At 37.1% G+C, this 17,408-nt stretch overlaps 1 protein-coding gene across 2 annotated transcripts in view; it reads right to left on the bottom strand.

Annotated features, from left to right (window-relative positions):
- Positions 1–17,408, bottom strand: part of CPNE8 (copine 8) — a 109,119-nt gene that overhangs the window by 11,261 nt on the left and 80,450 nt on the right. For both annotated transcript variants that reach the window (XM_059816048.1, XM_059816049.1), the window contains 4 exons: positions 8,209–8,255; positions 7,261–7,442; positions 5,151–5,278; positions 1,456–1,558 (listed from right to left, as the gene is read on the bottom strand). In XM_059816048.1, the coding sequence (XP_059672031.1) occupies positions 1,456–1,558; positions 5,151–5,278; positions 7,261–7,442; positions 8,209–8,255 (460 nt within the window). The remainder of the gene's footprint in view (positions 1–1,455; positions 1,559–5,150; positions 5,279–7,260; positions 7,443–8,208; positions 8,256–17,408) is intronic.

Below are 17,408 nucleotides of genomic sequence, written 5' to 3'. Positions count from 1 at the left end.
ATGGTATACTGTGCTCACACTTCAGGAAGTATATAGAAAAATGAACGCATCTTCATAAAAAGAAAAGGCAGCAAATATTCCCAAACTTCCACTCATTCCAAGCTAACAACACATCTGCTGTATTTCCAGACAGTTGCAGAGTAACTGCTATTATTCCTGGAAATGAACTATTACTGGAAACAAGTTTTTTCTGTATGTCTTAGTGGCAAATTACTTAATCTTACAAGGTATCAGCCAACTGCATCTGCTGGTCTCTTACTTACAGACTTCAAATTGAGAGGTGAGTTAAATCAAGAGCTGCTCTTTTTTCTCCATGGAGCCTTTTTTGTCACCTAAAAGAAGCTCATCTAAAAGAAGCTATGTTCCAAACTTCTAGGCTAGACTAGAGGATGAACTTCCAAGTTAAAAGCTTGTTTATCTCCTTTAAAAGTGAGAGTCAGTTTATCCTATTTTAATATTGGAAGCCGGAAGAGGAGAGGAAGTAAACTGGTACTTTTAAACACAGTTATAGCTTTGGGTGTAAAAACTTACCAGGTGGGCTGTCAGAGTCCTTATTAACACACAGACTGTCTACATGCTGCTGGCTGGAACTTGAGGGCATCTTGCTCTCCAGTGAAAGACAGAACATCTCAGTAGTATTTTCATGTACACCCTACAAACTGGAACAGTACTGAATCTCCACAGGGGGTAGTGAAAGTGGGCCTTCAAAAATATGCCACCTAATTCTACACTACTCATTTTGACATGATGCTTAATTATTTTTATGTAGGCTTTTCACCCACCACTTCACTATTTACTAGATCCACTGTGGTATGTTCAAAACTATTGGTATAGATCTTTTCAAACCCTGTCTGGAAGTTGTTTCTGTGTGTATTTTCATCTGATGTTTCCCAGGGGCAAAAGCAAAATGGAACCTCTTCATAATACAGAATATTACTTATAGGCATAGCAGTTTTGAAGAGAAAAATATTGAAAATAATGCAGAAACTGGGAAACAATTAAGAATTTTCAAAATTCTAGGGGACTATTTAGAAAGAACTCAGATGACTGGTATGATTGCCATTTGGGATCAGAAAGTTTGCGGCAGTTTTTAAAAAAGGGTGGATCAAAGCTGTCTGCAATTACTAGAAAGACAAAGAACAGTTCACTATGAAAAACTGTGTGGGATATGCATGAGGAAGGAGGCGGCAAGAAGCAGATAAGGAAAATCATATGAACGTACAGTGTTAGAGAAAAGAATATCATTTTCCACAGAACCCAACCTAAATAAGCTGAGATTCAACTTTTGCCTTCTTTTCGTCTTTGTGCATAATAAACTTTTGCTGTTTAGAAAAAATGGTTAATTTATGGAACAAATTTAATGTCTGAAATATTGACTGATTTAGTTTATTGCCTAAACTATTAATTCCTAGAAACATAATTCTTTCAAATTTCACCACCTTCAGCAAAACTTACATTCACTATGGATTCTTTTGTCTGAGCCATATCGGAAATAACTCCATCTGTAATAATGAGAAGAACAAAATACTGGGACCCATCTTTTACTGAAGCAGCATATCTAAGGGAAGAAAAAACAACATTATAACAGTAAAAAAAACCCCTTTATACAAAGGAACTAATATGAAAAGAAGCTGTATTTTAAAAATTTGACTACTAAGGACTAATAAAAATAAAGAAACACAATGCAGTGGATTTCAAAAGTAAAGACATTAATAATTAAGATGGACATTCTACTTTTAAATGAGAACATTAGAAAAACATAACTAATACAATATTGATATTGATAATCTGCATGCATTGAATCAGTGAAAAATGGGAACTGTATCACTACCAAGAGGAGCATGGGCAGAATGTCCTTTACAGAATCACGAGTAATTAGAAAGTCTAAGTTATTTAATAGTTATTACCTCTGGGGAACATAGTTTGGTATGAAGGGCATACATTAATACTGAATGGTTGGTTTTGTAGCACAAATAAAATTTATCAGGAATCAACACATTGCATAAATGTCATTAATTTTTTTTTGGTCTTACAAAAAAAGGTTACTTATTGTTGACCATGCTTGAAGATTTATAGTTCACATTTATGTGCACATTTGTAAAATGGCTGAACATGCACCCTGCAACCCTGGCTTAGATGTTAATCTCTTTGCACCACCCATAGATGTCCTTTCAAGACTCAAGCTTCTCCCTGTGCTGTATACGAATACAAGACAAAACGCATCCAGTGCCATTCCAGTCCCACCTCAGCCAAAGGACCCAAGAAGCAACTGCTCTACAGTGAATCTGTAGCAGCCCCACTGAACTCTATGGCCTGTACACCAGAAACTAAGACTTCAGTTCATTTATCTTCAACTCCCAAGGGCCAAAGTGTCCTGTATAGTTAGTGAAGAACTTTTTCTGTGTGGAGAAGGCTGCTCTACTTGCTGCTTCACTTGACAGCAGCCAGTATAGTTCTTACTTTCATGAAGGCTCTTGGTGCTGTGAAGGGGTCAAATAGTAGAACCTTGTAATAAAAGCACCAATGAGTAGTATGGAGAGCAGTACCAAAAAAAAAAAAAAAATTAGTCTCCATATGAATACTGTGAAATATATGCCCAAATACAGAATATGACTGTCAAAGAACTCACTATCTTATTGGTCACTGAACATGAAAGGCCTGGGTCACTGAACAGGCTATGTTCTAATGACGCTCATGATGACTGCATGTGCTTAGAAAATTCTAACTCTGATGTTACACAGTGCATTTGCAAGTGAGTATTGCCAATAAATCAGATGCTGTAATCACAACATTTACAAGAGTTTGGAGGAATGTGTGTGAAATGGAATCTACAACTCACAGAAAGCCATCACGTTCCTCTCTCTCCCTCCCCAAGATACAGATGGGTAGAAAAGCCACACAGACAATGAACCTGTTGAACATCATATGTTTGCATGTTGGCAGTAGGGTCTGACAGTTAAATATCTAGATTAGCAAGACCTACTGTGGAATACATTTTCACTACCATGTGGAGACTTATCTCATTTTTCCACAATGTTTATAATCTTTTCAATGATGACTGCAGTGACAAGGGATAATGAGAGAGTAAAATAAAAATTCATTATCCTTTCTGAACATTTAATACTGTCTACATACCCACACTGAAGAAATGGAACAGAAATTTGGTTATTTCACATTTTCCACAGAATAAAACGTTCTGAAGTCTTTTGAAGAAAGATCTTATATGAGAAGGGGAGATGACAGAAGACACTAGGTTGAATCTGGTGTAGTTTAGATAACTCCCTAGCTGGGGGAAGGATATTAAACTCATTATCTGCTTAAAGAGCTTCTGAAGAGTTCCGAGATCACAATAAGATAGTAATATCTGACATTGTTTCCAGAGATCTCATGAGAGGCATATTTTTAAGCAGGACGAATGCGGGAAGAAGAAATTTCTTTGAGACTGAAGGTAGGTTCAAAGAGTAACTGCAGGCTACATCATAATTTCTAGTACCATGTCTATAAGAATCAATAGAATAGCCAAGAACCTGAACCATGAAGGAAAATGATGTTATTGAGAGCTGGACTGGTACACAGATTGTATTAAGGATGATCATGCAGTAGAAATCCTCATGAAGATACTTAGCTTTTCCACTATAATGTAGTGTGATTTGCTACCAGAAGGAGTTCCCAAAGTTTGCAACAACTTGATATTTAGACAGAAGTTCAGTGGAAGAACTACAAATGCTGGTGACAGGCTTCTGTAATTCTGCAAAAGTTGACAAATAATCCTGAGAAACAACTGGTGAGAAAAGGAACTCAATTTACGCCAATGCTTTGATGGTACTAGATCAAGAGTTTCAATTTTTGCAATGAACAGGAGGCTTGAGGTTAATTGCCAAATTCTGAACCAGCCAGCTCAGCTGATACGACCAGTTCTAAAGAAGAAGAGACAGAAAAGTCAATGGGTTAGATTTCCAGGTAACGTGGCTAATGCAGACACTGAATGCCACATATATGGAATTCAGCTGTCATATAAGGATTGGCATACTTCCTCACGGTCTGAAAACTGCTCCTGAAGAGATCCTGTCAAAGGAAAGATTAAAAGGAGACAGCTAGTTGCTAAAGACAAGCAATGGAATATACATGTACATAATTTGAATGGTATGATTCAAAGATGGAACAACTAATCCTAATGATAAATAACTGAAATTGGCTATCTAGCCACGCTGGAGTGCACAGAAAATTCTTTGCACCATAGAATTTGCAAATTATTTTTCATTGGGCTGTAGAACTAACAACAGCAAGAATGGACAGTAAATAAATATTTCTTGCTATAATAATTAACTATTTTGCTAGCTCATAAAATAAAACATTAACAGAACAATGATTTACACATCCCTACTGCTTTATTTTATAAATATCAGTTCTTTCTCTGTCTCTATAAATAAAATAAAATCTGTACAGGTAGTTACTCAGCTAAATTATCCAAGCCATATCACTTTTTATATACTAACACATGGAGGAATACTGTAAGTCAAGATCTTGTCTGCCAAAATAAGGCAACATTATCCTTCTTAGGAAACTTCTACAGACACAAGAAGGGTTTTATTTTGACAAGTCAGATAAGGTGTTGCATAACACAGCACCGTGGCTCCCTGATGGTGGCTGCTGTACTATTGTCTTAACAGTACCACTACCAGCTGGGAATTGTTGACACAGAGAGCCCTGGAAAATTTTATTGATGTTTTGGACATTTTGAGATTAGAGGAACTACATATGCCTAAAAAAATTGCATTTTATACATTTTTTGATAGATTTCTGTCTTTTCTGTGAAGCAAAAATTCTGTGCTCCAAAGGACAAAAAAGAAACACGGCAGAGTGATCTCACAAAAACTTTCTTTCATTATGATTTCTCCTAAGATTTTAACACAGGGCAAATCAACTGGATCACTTGTATTTATTTTTAATCAGTGATGAAATTCTGCATAGTACTAGCACATGGTCTTCAAACCTACTCAACGGTACAAGTTAATCATGTTAGATTGAATAAACAAAACAACTGTAAATACCTTTTTCAATGTTTAGCATCATGTAACTGTTAGCCTTTTATATGTGATAGTTGTACCGACAATAAGAGGTTTCTGCAAAGTACCTGTTGTGATGCTTACCTGGCTACATGATTAATTACAGGTGCAAAGTTTGTTGGTCCATAAAGCTGTACAGATTTTAGACTCCTGTAATATGCCTCCATTACACCATCAATTCCATGGCAGTATGGATTTTGAGGGTTTCCATTCTAATGAAAATAAGAGATGTTTAATCACTGAAAGTAATTATGAAGCAAAAATGATGTAGGTTAGTGAACACTACCCAGGGTACATTTTTAAATGGCAAAGACCTAAGCATTCTAGGATCTATTGAGAGAGTTTACTACAAATGCCCAATGTAAGTGCCATGTCTGGTTGTAAGCGTTAACTGCCTAGGGAAGGAGGTTCTAATAGCCTCATGTTATATGCAGTCTGAATCACTGGAACTGGCTCCTAGACATAAATACCATCTTAAGTGGAATTAAAGTCTTTCTTACATGCAACAGTAACAGGCATTTCCCTGTGTGGATTTAAGGTATGAATTACAGGGCAGATGTAAAACTGAAATCATGTTTAGGAGCACAGTTCTGGCTCAATGATTTCTTATTTTAAAAATGTGAAAAAAAGGAATGGTAGTCAGATCCTGATGTTCATACACTATGTGAGTATAAGGTGAACTATAAACTCTTCATTGTTTTGGTACAATGTTTCTGCATTGGAAAACTGATTTTTGACCTGGTATAAACAGATGAAGAAAGGAACCCACTGAAATGGCTGGGAGTGTGAATTCTTTGGGTAGGCATTTTACTACCTATCTCCATAATGACTCTATAATGAGGATACCTATTTACAGATGACAATAAAAACATATAAGCTACATCCCAGATTAATGACCCATGTCCGGCCAGACAAATGATCCATGTAAGGCCTCAAAACCTTCCAAATCACCTCACTCTCCTTCATGTGCCAACACCTCATTGGCTTAATGTGCCAGTATCTCTTTCTGAGGTAGAGTATACCTCCCTGAGAATCTAGAAAAGCAAAGGGGATCTTTTCATGGAATTGATCTAGAACGTTAAAAGAGAGTGCTGAAAACACCACTTAGCATTAAATGGGAGACACCTATATATCTTTATATATGGAGGAAGGAAAAAAAGACTCTTTTTTCCTTTGTAAAAACACCACAATGCTTCATGAATTAGCTGAATTAATTTTAGAAACAACTTTTAAAACTGAAAGTAGCCAGGAATAAGTCTGCTGTTTTAATAGCCTTAAGATTATATGTATCAATATATTTGAACTTGCTACACAAAAGTCCAAAGAAAGTCTGCGATTCAAATGAGTATCTGCAATTGCACCTGTTTTAAATTACTATCCATGGGGAAAACATTTCCTTGAGATAAGACATGTGGCATTGTTTTCTAGCACAGAGTGACAGAAGAAATACACATCTACAATCACCAGTCTTCTGCCACGTCTCTCCTGCTATCTAATTAAAACTCACCTGATATACCTACACTTGCTGTAATTCTGACAACTTTATCTTACTCAGAGAAGAACAAAACACTCAAAATAGGCAAGTAAACATCCACACTAATCACATGCATCAGTTATAACACATCAACCTTTCTAGCAAATCCTATTAGATTTTAGGTTTGTAGTTTAACTGGCACATGGACCAGTCTCAGATTTGTTCTTGTCACCTCAGCTTATAGTCCACTTAGTTATCGCTATGTCTTATCTTATCTTATAGTCCACTTAGTTATCTCTATGTCTTGTCTTATCTTATCTTATCTTACAGCAGCCTGTAAAAGATAAAGAGATCCCAGAAAATGAGAGAGAACAATAACAATAATAATGAAAGATTATCTTGCATCATGATTCACTTGCCTCTTAAGATAGATTAGCTTCAATCTGAAGTCTTTCAAGCATCTGTTTCTCATGCTGCTACAGCTGAGGTTAAAGATGATTACTTTTGTTTATTACTATTTTTGGCCTACAGGGACTTCTTGACTCCGGATTTCTCTCTGTAACTTCACTATGATGAAAAATTTTGAAACAGCCTTTTGGACAGAAGAATTAGCATATTCTATGTTCTTTATTTGTCCAGTAATTGCTTAAGACTGCAACCTTAACTCCCAAAATTTTGTTGTAGTAAAGAAATTAAAACAATATATAAATATTTACTTACCAGTGCAAATTCATGTGACACTCTTCCATCTGGAGGCAGTCTAGCTCCAAAACCTAGAGCTGGGAACATTTTGTCACTATCATAGTCCTGAATTATTTCACCTACTGCTTTCAGTGCCATGCCATAAGCATTCAGCTGATAGGGATTCATGTAGTGCAGCGAAGTAGGCTGTGAAGGGTTACCTGTTGAAGTAAAGATCAGATTTACTTTAAAACTGAATCACCTCAAAATTTTTTCTCTTAAAAATGACAGAAATCTAAGAAAGCAGAAATTGAAAACATCACGAAAAGAAAAGGAACTTATTTCTTATATATATATAACTGTGGTTGTATCAGGTAAAAATGCAATGTTCTGAATACATTTTTAATAGGTTAACAGTAGTAGCTGTAAACTTTTTCAGCATTGAAATGGCAGCAAGCAATTGTGATTAGACTTGTAAATTTGTGTCATTTTATAATATGATACACACTTTTAAGATTAAATTTACAAAAGTATTATGACATTCTGAAAGCAGCTTTGGAGGAGAATCAAAACTTATCTCTGCCTCACCCCACTTCAGCCTCACTCTACCTGAAACTCTTCTTTTGCCCCTCTCAATGGGGTCTTCTAAGCTAGCCAGTTTTCTCCGAGCAGTAATAAAGAAACAAAAAAAAAAAAAAATCAGAAAGTACACAAATATTTGCAAACTGCTCCTACTTATTCAATTATATATGTAGCTTTTTCAATTTTTATCTGCTCTGTTTGCCTTGCTTTTCTGGACAGGAATTGGCCTCTGGTCTGTTGCTCAGCAAAATGGAATCCTGATTCCAGGTGGTGCCAGACATACAGATAATCAATAATACAATGAAGTTAAGCAGAATACTGATGTAGATACATACGCACACAGATACGTACACTTAAAAATGAACACAGCACATACATACACAAGATGTTTATTTTTATTCTTACCATTAGAGGCTGTGAAATCAATAGCTACTGTGAAATTGATTTGGGTTCTGTAGAAAAAGCAAATACAAGTCTCATTAATAGTTTTACTGTTATGTGGAAAAATAAACAGGAGATGATAACATTGTTTGTGGACAAACTGTAGGACACTGACTTTCTAATACAGGAAATAAACACAGAAAATACTCTTTTATAAGGTTCCAGCCAAGAGCTACACAACACTATTTTATTACCACACTGAAAACAGTTACTTTACTCCATCCTTCCTTTTTTCATTGTTTATGAAAAATCCTAAATCATTAATGAGGTTATTAACATCCATAAACATTATTAATTCATTTTCAACAGTAATACTGCTTCTTCCTTGGTCATACATATGGGGGGCAACAAGGCCAAGTGCCGGGTCCTGCACTTGGGTCACAACAACCCCATGCAATGCTACAGGCTTGGGGACGAGTGGCTGGAAAGCTGCCCTGCAGAAAAGGACCTGGGGGTATTGGTCAACAGCCGGCTGAAGATGAGCCAGCAGTGTGCCCAGGTAGCCAAGAAGGCCAATGGCATCCTGGCCTGTATCAGAAATGGTGTGGCCAGCAGGAGCAGGGAGGTGATCGTGCCCCTATACTCAGCACTGGTGAGGCCACACCTCGAATACTGTGTTCACTTTTGGGCCCCTCACTACAAGGTGGTGCTGGAGTGTGTCCAGAGAAGGGCAACAAAGCTGGTGAAGGGTCTAGAGAACAAGTCTTATGAGGAGCGGTTGAGAGAGCTGGGGTTGTTCAGCCTGGAGAAGAGGCTGAGGGGAGACCTTATCGCACTCTGCAACTACGTGAAAGGGGGTTGTAGAGAGGTGGGTGTTGGTCTCTTCTCCCAAGTGACCAGTGATAGGACAAGAGGAAATGGCCTCAAGTTGCCCCAGGGGAGGTTTAGATTGGATATTAGGAAAAATTTCTTCACTAAAAGGGTTGTCAAGCTCTGGAACAGGCTGCCCAGGGAAGTGGTTGAGTCACCATCCCTGGAGGTATTGACAAGATGTTGATGTGGTGCTTAGGGACATGGTTTAGTGGTGGACTTGGCAGTGCCAAGTTAACAGTTGGACTTGATAATCTAAAAGGTATTTTCCAACATAAACAATTCTATGATTCTATATTTTAGCCATAGTCATGGAAGACTTTGACAAGGGAAGTAGGCTTTGACTACTCTGCTCCTTTTCTTAGCACTAAAACTGTGTCTTCAATGAGAATACGTTTGAAACCATGCTATGCATAAAATCTCTGGACAGGATATCATAGTTTTTGGCAGTGGATTTCTTACATGTGAACACAGTCAATACTTGGAGTGAGCATATCAAGGTAATTCTTGGAAGACGAAAGTAAAATATGGAATCAGGAATACAAAGACCTGTATTTGGAGCTGTAGCTAAATAAAGCCATTATCGTGCATGGATCAGTTGTTAGCATAGACTTATTGTCAGAAAAATTAGACATTAATAGACTTTTACAGGATGACAATCCACTTAAACACAGTTCTGTTCTGCAACTTCCTTCAGATCAAAATACTGTAGTTCTGGAGATAATCTCTTAGCTAGTAAGACTCTACGAGGAAAAAGAGTTTGTATCAATTTGAAAATTGACTTTTTGCTCAGGCTGAGTCTTTTACATCTCTGAAAGTTACTGAACAGATTTAACTCATGCACATTTAGATTAAACATCAACAATCTGACACCTGGCCTTGCAGTAGAGGTTCTACTGCTCAAATAATTTGAGGTGCCAAAGAAAATACTATTTATTTCATAAAAAGCTGGATATGAAAAAAAAATTCACATGGAATCATTTTATCACACTGATCAAGGCTAACACAAACTAAGCCAGGTAATGGGTGGACTCTGTCTCCAAAAATTGGTAAAAGCCTACCAATGCCCACAGTATCAAGAAGAGTCTTTGGAACATGATCAGTGCGGAATATTTCTAAAAACGCTGTGGCCTCAATATGGACTTCAACAAAAACAAAACAGTGAAAGCTGCTGCAATTTCTGAAAAGTTCAGAAACCTAAGCTTTATGAGACAAGTTTTCTGCCAATACTTCCGCATTCTGCTTTATGCGGTTTCACAAAAAAAAAATTAATGGCATGACAAGTCAGATTTTGTTTAATGTGTACCCAAATGTCAGGCCCTGTGACTTCTTAATCACAATGTCCTTCTGCACTGTCAGTTAGTGGTAAGAATAAAGATCTTAAGAAGTGCATGTCAACTAGTTTTCTACCACCATCACTATAGTGTGCAGAAAAGTTGTCTTCCTCAGATAAGAATAGGTTAGGAAAAACAACAACAAAGTCTAATACAATACCATTTCTAGATTTATGCTTACAGTCCTTACTGGCACTGTCAAGCAAAACTGCTTTTGGGCTATAATCTCCCTGTACTTAAATTTTAAGGGTGTTGGTGTATCAAGTACAGAAATCCGTCAGCGTGCTGAAGAATGTGTCACTGAGAAAAAAACTCAAACAGCTTTTCCTCTGCATAAGAACTGCAAAACTTATTTGTAAACTCATGTCCTGGATCAGCTATTCTGATCTATTTAGTAAGAAGAAATAGAGTTTCACGGATTCTGAATTCAAGACAGAAACAAGAGAAAGCACAGTAAAAGAAAATTAAAAAGGAAAATGGCTAACGGAAGTAAAAGAAAAATATTAAAACCACATCTAATGGCAAAAAGAACAAAGACAATTTTAATGTGACTACAGGTAATGACTGACAGCATCAGTTTTTGGAGTATTCCTCAAAGCGGTATATCTGTATTAAATGTATACTGCTCCAGATAACAGAAACCCATTCGGTAAACTAGAAAAACTCCCTCTCCCATTTATGATGCACTGTAATCTGGACTATGATTTTCGTCCAAGCAGAAGAGTATGCATATTACAGTATCTGCCAATTTGACAACTATAAAAATCATGATATAAAATAAGATCAAAACAGATGTCTACATCTGTAGAGTTTGTTTCCATCTGTATGTACATTTCAATGATACCGCTATAGAAAAACATGCAAGAACTTAAACCAATTACTTGATTTCAACAATTTATAGATGAGTGTACATAGATTAGATTTCAGTTTCCTACATACAGGTTTCTAACGTGATTTCAGAGCCCACAGGGTACTTACTACACCACAGAATTTTTGGGGAGTCTAAAATGGCATTAAATGACTATATAGTTCAAGAAACTGGATCCCACTCTTAATACAACTGTCACTTTGTATTATGGACTCATGACCGCAGAGGACATCATTCATGTCTTACAGAGACCAGGAAAGCTAGAACAAACTCTGTTAGGGCAAACCTGCACTGTGATTGCTCTATGTTTTCAATTACCATTTTGTTTCATATATCATACAACATATGTATTGAGAAAAGGAGGCTCAGGGGAGACTTTATAGCTCTCTACAACTACCTGAAAAGGAGGATGTAGAGAGGTAGGTGTTGGTCTCTTTTACCAAGAAACAAGTGATAGGAGAAGAGGAAACGGCCTCAAGTTGTGCCAGGGGAGGTTTAGATTGGATATTAGGAAAAATATCTTCGCTGAAGGGGTTGTCAAGCACTGGAACAGGCTGCCCAGGGAAGTGGTTGAGTCACCATCCCTGGAGGTTTTTAAAGGACATGTAGATGTGGTGCTTAGGGACATGGTTTAGTGGTGGACTTGGCAGTGTTAGGTTTACGGTTGGACTTCATGATCTTAAAGGTCTTTTCCAACCTAAATGATTCTATGATTTTATATCAGAAACATCTCTCTGAATTTGATCTCATGGAAAAGAGACATAGAAGCCTAAGTTACACAAGGCACCAGTGTCCTCTGAGGAAAGGAATAATAAATTGCAAAAAGGTACAAAATAAAGGTCAGACCTTGTAGTCAAAATTATCAAAATGTAATTAAACCTTTTTTGAACACAAAACCGGGTCTTTCAAACAAACAATTCAACTTCAAACTAGTACCAGTGGAGAAAATATTTTCAAAAGCAGCTGTAATATTGTTAACATGGGTATTTTGTATGAAAGATTATTAAGAAAAGTTATTAATTTCTCTACTTTTTCACCAGGACTGAAAAAATTAACCAGCCATAACTAAAAAATTAATCCAGGAAGGATAACTTAAAAGCTGTGTGTCATGAAAACATCAGATACAACTACTTTGGAAGCCAAATGGTACGACTGAGAAATTAATCTGGATGACATTTTAAGAAGTGTTTTCATGGTAGCACCTGTTATTCTAGAACTAAATTAAGTGTAATGAATATATCTGAAAATCCACTGTCCTGTTTTTATTTCTACTACGTGTTTTAACAGACTTATTCTTAGGTTGTATCAAGTACATGTTATTAGGTTCCTGTTATATTATTACCATATTAACGTTCATCAACAATAATGTACTTTTTAATAAGATTATTGATTACTGTATTTTGTGTAAGGGACATTAATCATTAATTCAGAAGAAGGACGCTCAAAATTTATAAAAGCACATAAAATTGAAGTCTTTGAGACAAATTCAGGTGTCTGATTAAACGATGCAATTTGTAAAACACATCAAGACAACAAAACTTATTGTTTCTGACAAGGAAATTCTTTGGCTAAGGCTATGTCCCTGCTTTTCCAGCTGTATAGTTCTCCAAAGAGCTACATTAAAAGCTCATGACACCTGCTACATTAGTGATGTTGCGAGGTCATAAGGCTTTGCACAAAAGCCGCTAAAACATTGACACCTGGCTAGGCAGGCTGAGCTGCTGAATGTCTTGTCCCAAGGGAGAACTCAGGTAGAATACCCAAGCACAAAAACGTGCCTTATGGATTCAGAGCTGGATAGATCACTACTACTCTGCCAGGATTTAGCTGGTATAGAAAGACATGATCTATTTGATACCTGGACAGGTGATTTTACCCTATAATACCATGAGAAATGAAGAAAGTATCTTAAAAGGAACAGTAATCTTCACCTCACAACCACAGAGCAGTCATTTTGTTTGTTTCTTCGGGAGAGCAAGGTGAAACCTATCGTCTTTTAATAAGAGCTCTATCAGCACTGATATACATAAGGGAACAAACTAAGCCTGGATGCAGCTTTTGACTAGGCCTGATAACATTTGTAATGATTAGATTTTTTTAAACAGTACATTGGAAGGAAACATGAATTTCTTCCTGTGGCTTCGGGGTGACAACCAGCTGGTCTGTTAGTGGGGGCAGAGGGAGCTGTTGAAGGTTGAGGACCACTTATTGCGCAGAACTCTACAATGAAGCTAGTGGAGTAGCTAACACTACCAAGAGGCTGTATCCTCTCCATGGCATTTAAGTCCCCAGTGACAGTTATTTTACAATTTCCCCTTTGCAGATGCTTGTTTGGACAAATGCTGTATCTACATAGAGAAGATTTTTCTGATAAAGTCTCTACAAGATCTTCCTCTTGTATAGTCTTATTACTCCTTATTATTCTCCAAGGATACAAGAAATATATGGTAAAGACTCCAAAATATGTAGCTATGGCAGCCCTTGCTGCATAACTATCTCACACCAGGTCTCCTCTGAACATCAAATATGCATGCCATTACATTATATGGTGTACTGATTGGATGAAAATAGCTGTCATGAAAGGAGTTCTAAATTTACATTGACCATCAACGATTCAATACAGTTCAGTTAAAAATGTATGTCCAAAGCCCTTAGAATCCAAACAATGTGTGGGTGTTCATTTCCAAAAACCTGGATGAAGGTAAGGCGTCTAACATGATGGGAGGAAAATATTTCCTCTTACCTTCCACTAATCTAGGACAGAAGAGATGGCTTAATATTTTTGAGCTGCAAAAAGATACAGCTTCTGAATTTTATTGATTTACAAATGTCTAGAGTAACTTGTTAGCTCACTCCCTGTTCTAATAAGTCAAACAGGCTAGAAACTTCTGCACAGAAATATCCTTTCTGTCCACTAAGTCTTGCAGCTTTTTGGCTCCTGGTCTCTCTTCCAGACACAAAAAGAGCAGATTATAAACTGTTTGACAGTCATTCCTGTAAATCAGTATAATTTAAATTGCATTTCTCTTCAAGGCCATACGCTTTGCATTCCTGAGCTTATTCATCTATTTGGAGGTGTTTTGATAGGAATATGTTATTAATTGGTAAGTGGCAGAAGAAATCAGATTTTGAAATATACATTAATTTTTAGCACAATGTACCTATTTTAAATGTGGGAAGGTCAGTGTGGCAAAACATGTGATTAAGTATCAACATGTAAGGAAAAGCCAGCTACTAAGATGGCACCACGTGATGTAATATTCAGATGCAAAAGAGACATCCACCTCTTTCCTGCCATACTGCTATAAAATCCAGTGTTATGTAGTAAAACAAAATTAGAATTTACAGACAAACTTCTATTTCATTCTTCAAAGCTCTTTAAAAAACAACAGTCATATTGATGATACTTATAATGGAATATCCCAACTAAACAGATGCAGACTCAAAACATAAATTAAATCAATAATGTAATCCCAATTTGTTGCAGTTAAAGCTGTCAAGATTTCCATTAAATCATTATTAGTTCTAGACACCTCAAATCAATTATAATGAAAGTTCTGAACATGAAGTATTTCATAAGCATCCATTTATGGAAGAGTCAGTATTGTGCCTATTGCAGAATCAGTGTTTTCTTCCCCTTGTCTAACTAAATGGAAAAATCAGAGAACTAAAAAAACAATTTTAGAAGACATACTTGATGGGAAAACAGACTGGTTAATGACAAAAATCTTCTCTTTCCCCCTTCCTTCAAAATCTGTCAGCTGAACTGCAACTGATATGTAGTAGTATTAAATGAGACGTACGAAGGAAGAGAGAAGCCAAGATAATGACTGAGTCTCAGCCTCCTGGTCATGTTTACAAAACTGTATAGGTTGTGCAAAGAAAGGTAACATTTTATACAAGTACTTCTACAGTTTTCACTGGCATGTACATAGAAATAACTGTATGAATCACTAACCAAGATTCTATATAAAATAATTAAATGATAAGTATTACTGCTCATACTTTTAAGCACAGAGCATTCTACTGAATTATACTCTTTATATAACAGAGAGGAAACAAGCATAAGTGGTAATTATTAATACCACAAGTCTTCTTTGGCTTGCAGTTACAGAGATATATACAAAATATCAGTAAGAACAATGAAGTATTATTTGTATTCAAAATTTTTATTATTTGTCTATAGAATGTAGGTAATTAGGTTTATTAACTTGTATTGTAACATCTCCTTGAGAAATGTGATAAACCACCCTGAAAAGATTACATATGCAACCACTATATCCCTTTCTTTCCAAATTTAGATATAAAACTTAATTCCTCAGTTCCTTATACACAATCTTCTTGTAGAGATGAATTTTGAATGAATGGGGAATAAGATGGTTGTGGCATATACACGTACAACACACTTCAAAGAACAAACAGCTACACTAGAGGTAAAACTGTTTCGTCATGCATTTGTGTATATGTACACTTCATTCAATACAAACTTTTGGGAAACATGGATGGATGATCATTTTCTACTTCTGTTGAAGTCCACAACAGGAACGTTCCTGAGAAAGGCAACAGTAGTCCTAACAGAAGTAACCTTTTTCTCTCAAACTTTAGGATTCTCTACTAAAAACAGAACACTTGCACAAATCAGAAGGGCTCCACAACACATTGACTCTGACTGTTCATACGGAAATCATATCCAGAACCTTGATGCTCCAAGTACTCTTCTGTTATCTCAAGTAGCTGTCTAACTGTTACAGCAAATCAAAGCAGACACAACAAGCCATACTGATCATTGGAATTGGACTCAGAAACATAGAAATAACTGGTTTCCTAACCATGGCAACCCAGGTGCCTCAGGAACAGCTTGTTAAGCAAATGTGCTGAGAGAATTCGTTATAGCATATAAAGTCAACGTATTCTTCAGATGTTAAAGATGCAGTAGTACCTTGGCAGCATACCTGAACTGTATTAGGAAGTTTTACCTTTGCTAAACTGTAACAGATTCTAATGCAATCAACAACTTAATTAAATCCTCTCCAACGAGAAACTGTAGGATCCAAAGAGTGCAAACATAGACAAGAAGTATTAACTGAACTGAACTGGAGGTAAGGACAGCAATTCTAGAAGAGCTTGATAGTTTGCAGTCCAGAAGCATCCTGGAACAAAGTGTAGGGGTCCTGAGTGTACTAAAAAGCCTTTTAATGGCCCTAAGCAGACTCATCTCAGCCCTCCACACCCCGCCCCCCACCCCCATTGGCTCAGGAACCCCATTTCAGCTCAGCCTTCAGTCCCTGCCTGAGCTACATCAGAGGAATATGGGTCTCCAGCTCAGCCCAGCCCATGCCAGCCCATTAATCCAGATCCTGACCCATGGACTGACTTCCTGGCTTGACCTCCCTGCCTTGTCCACCATAGGTCTGCCTGGCAATCGCTGGACCTGATCCTGACCCAGACCTCTGGTTTGCCTTCCCAGCCTGACCTCAGTCTGCCTCATCACCGCAAACTTCCCTGATGATCTGGACTCTTAATGGAGCCTGGCCACCTGGCCTGCCCTGCTTGCCTTGTGCATGTACTGTACAACTGGGCCCTGGCTGGTGAGACCCTTCCCTGTCAGCCACGTTACCCAGCTCCACTCCCAGCTCTCCAGCCATTCCGGGGAGGGATGGCTGCGCCCTGACACAGCCCCTTCCCTCCACTAACATGTCCCACTACTTACACGCCTCAATGATGGGCCTATGCAACTCCTTCTGAAGGTCACCCATAACCTGTTGTGTAAACCATACAACATTGTAATAACAAACAATCAAATCTGAAATGATGGATTTTGTTCAGCCACCAAAGAGTGAGCAAATGAGCAGGTCAAATCACAAATTTCTCCAAAGATATTGAATAAGAATTTTAAAGAGAATATGTCTACATCCATGTTAAAAAACCTAATTAAGCATTCCCATTTTTAAGTACTATGCATAAAATATTCTTGTCAGGTTTAATCTTAATGAGCCAAAAGGCACAGTATTTTGAGATACATAACAGACTGAATTCACCCTTGGTGAAAATATTTATTTTCTTGGGTGGAGATAGAACAGCAGTGAATTTGGATTTTCTAACTTTAAAATTTAACTGTTTGGGAGAACTGAAACATCAAAGAAGCTGTTAGT

Source organism: Gavia stellata, chromosome 4 (assembly GCF_030936135.1).
Source record: "Gavia stellata isolate bGavSte3 chromosome 4, bGavSte3.hap2, whole genome shotgun sequence".
NCBI lineage: Eukaryota > Metazoa > Chordata > Aves > Gaviiformes > Gaviidae > Gavia > Gavia stellata.
Note: the sequence above shows the minus strand (reverse complement) of the source record. Positions and strands in the feature narration are given on the sequence as shown.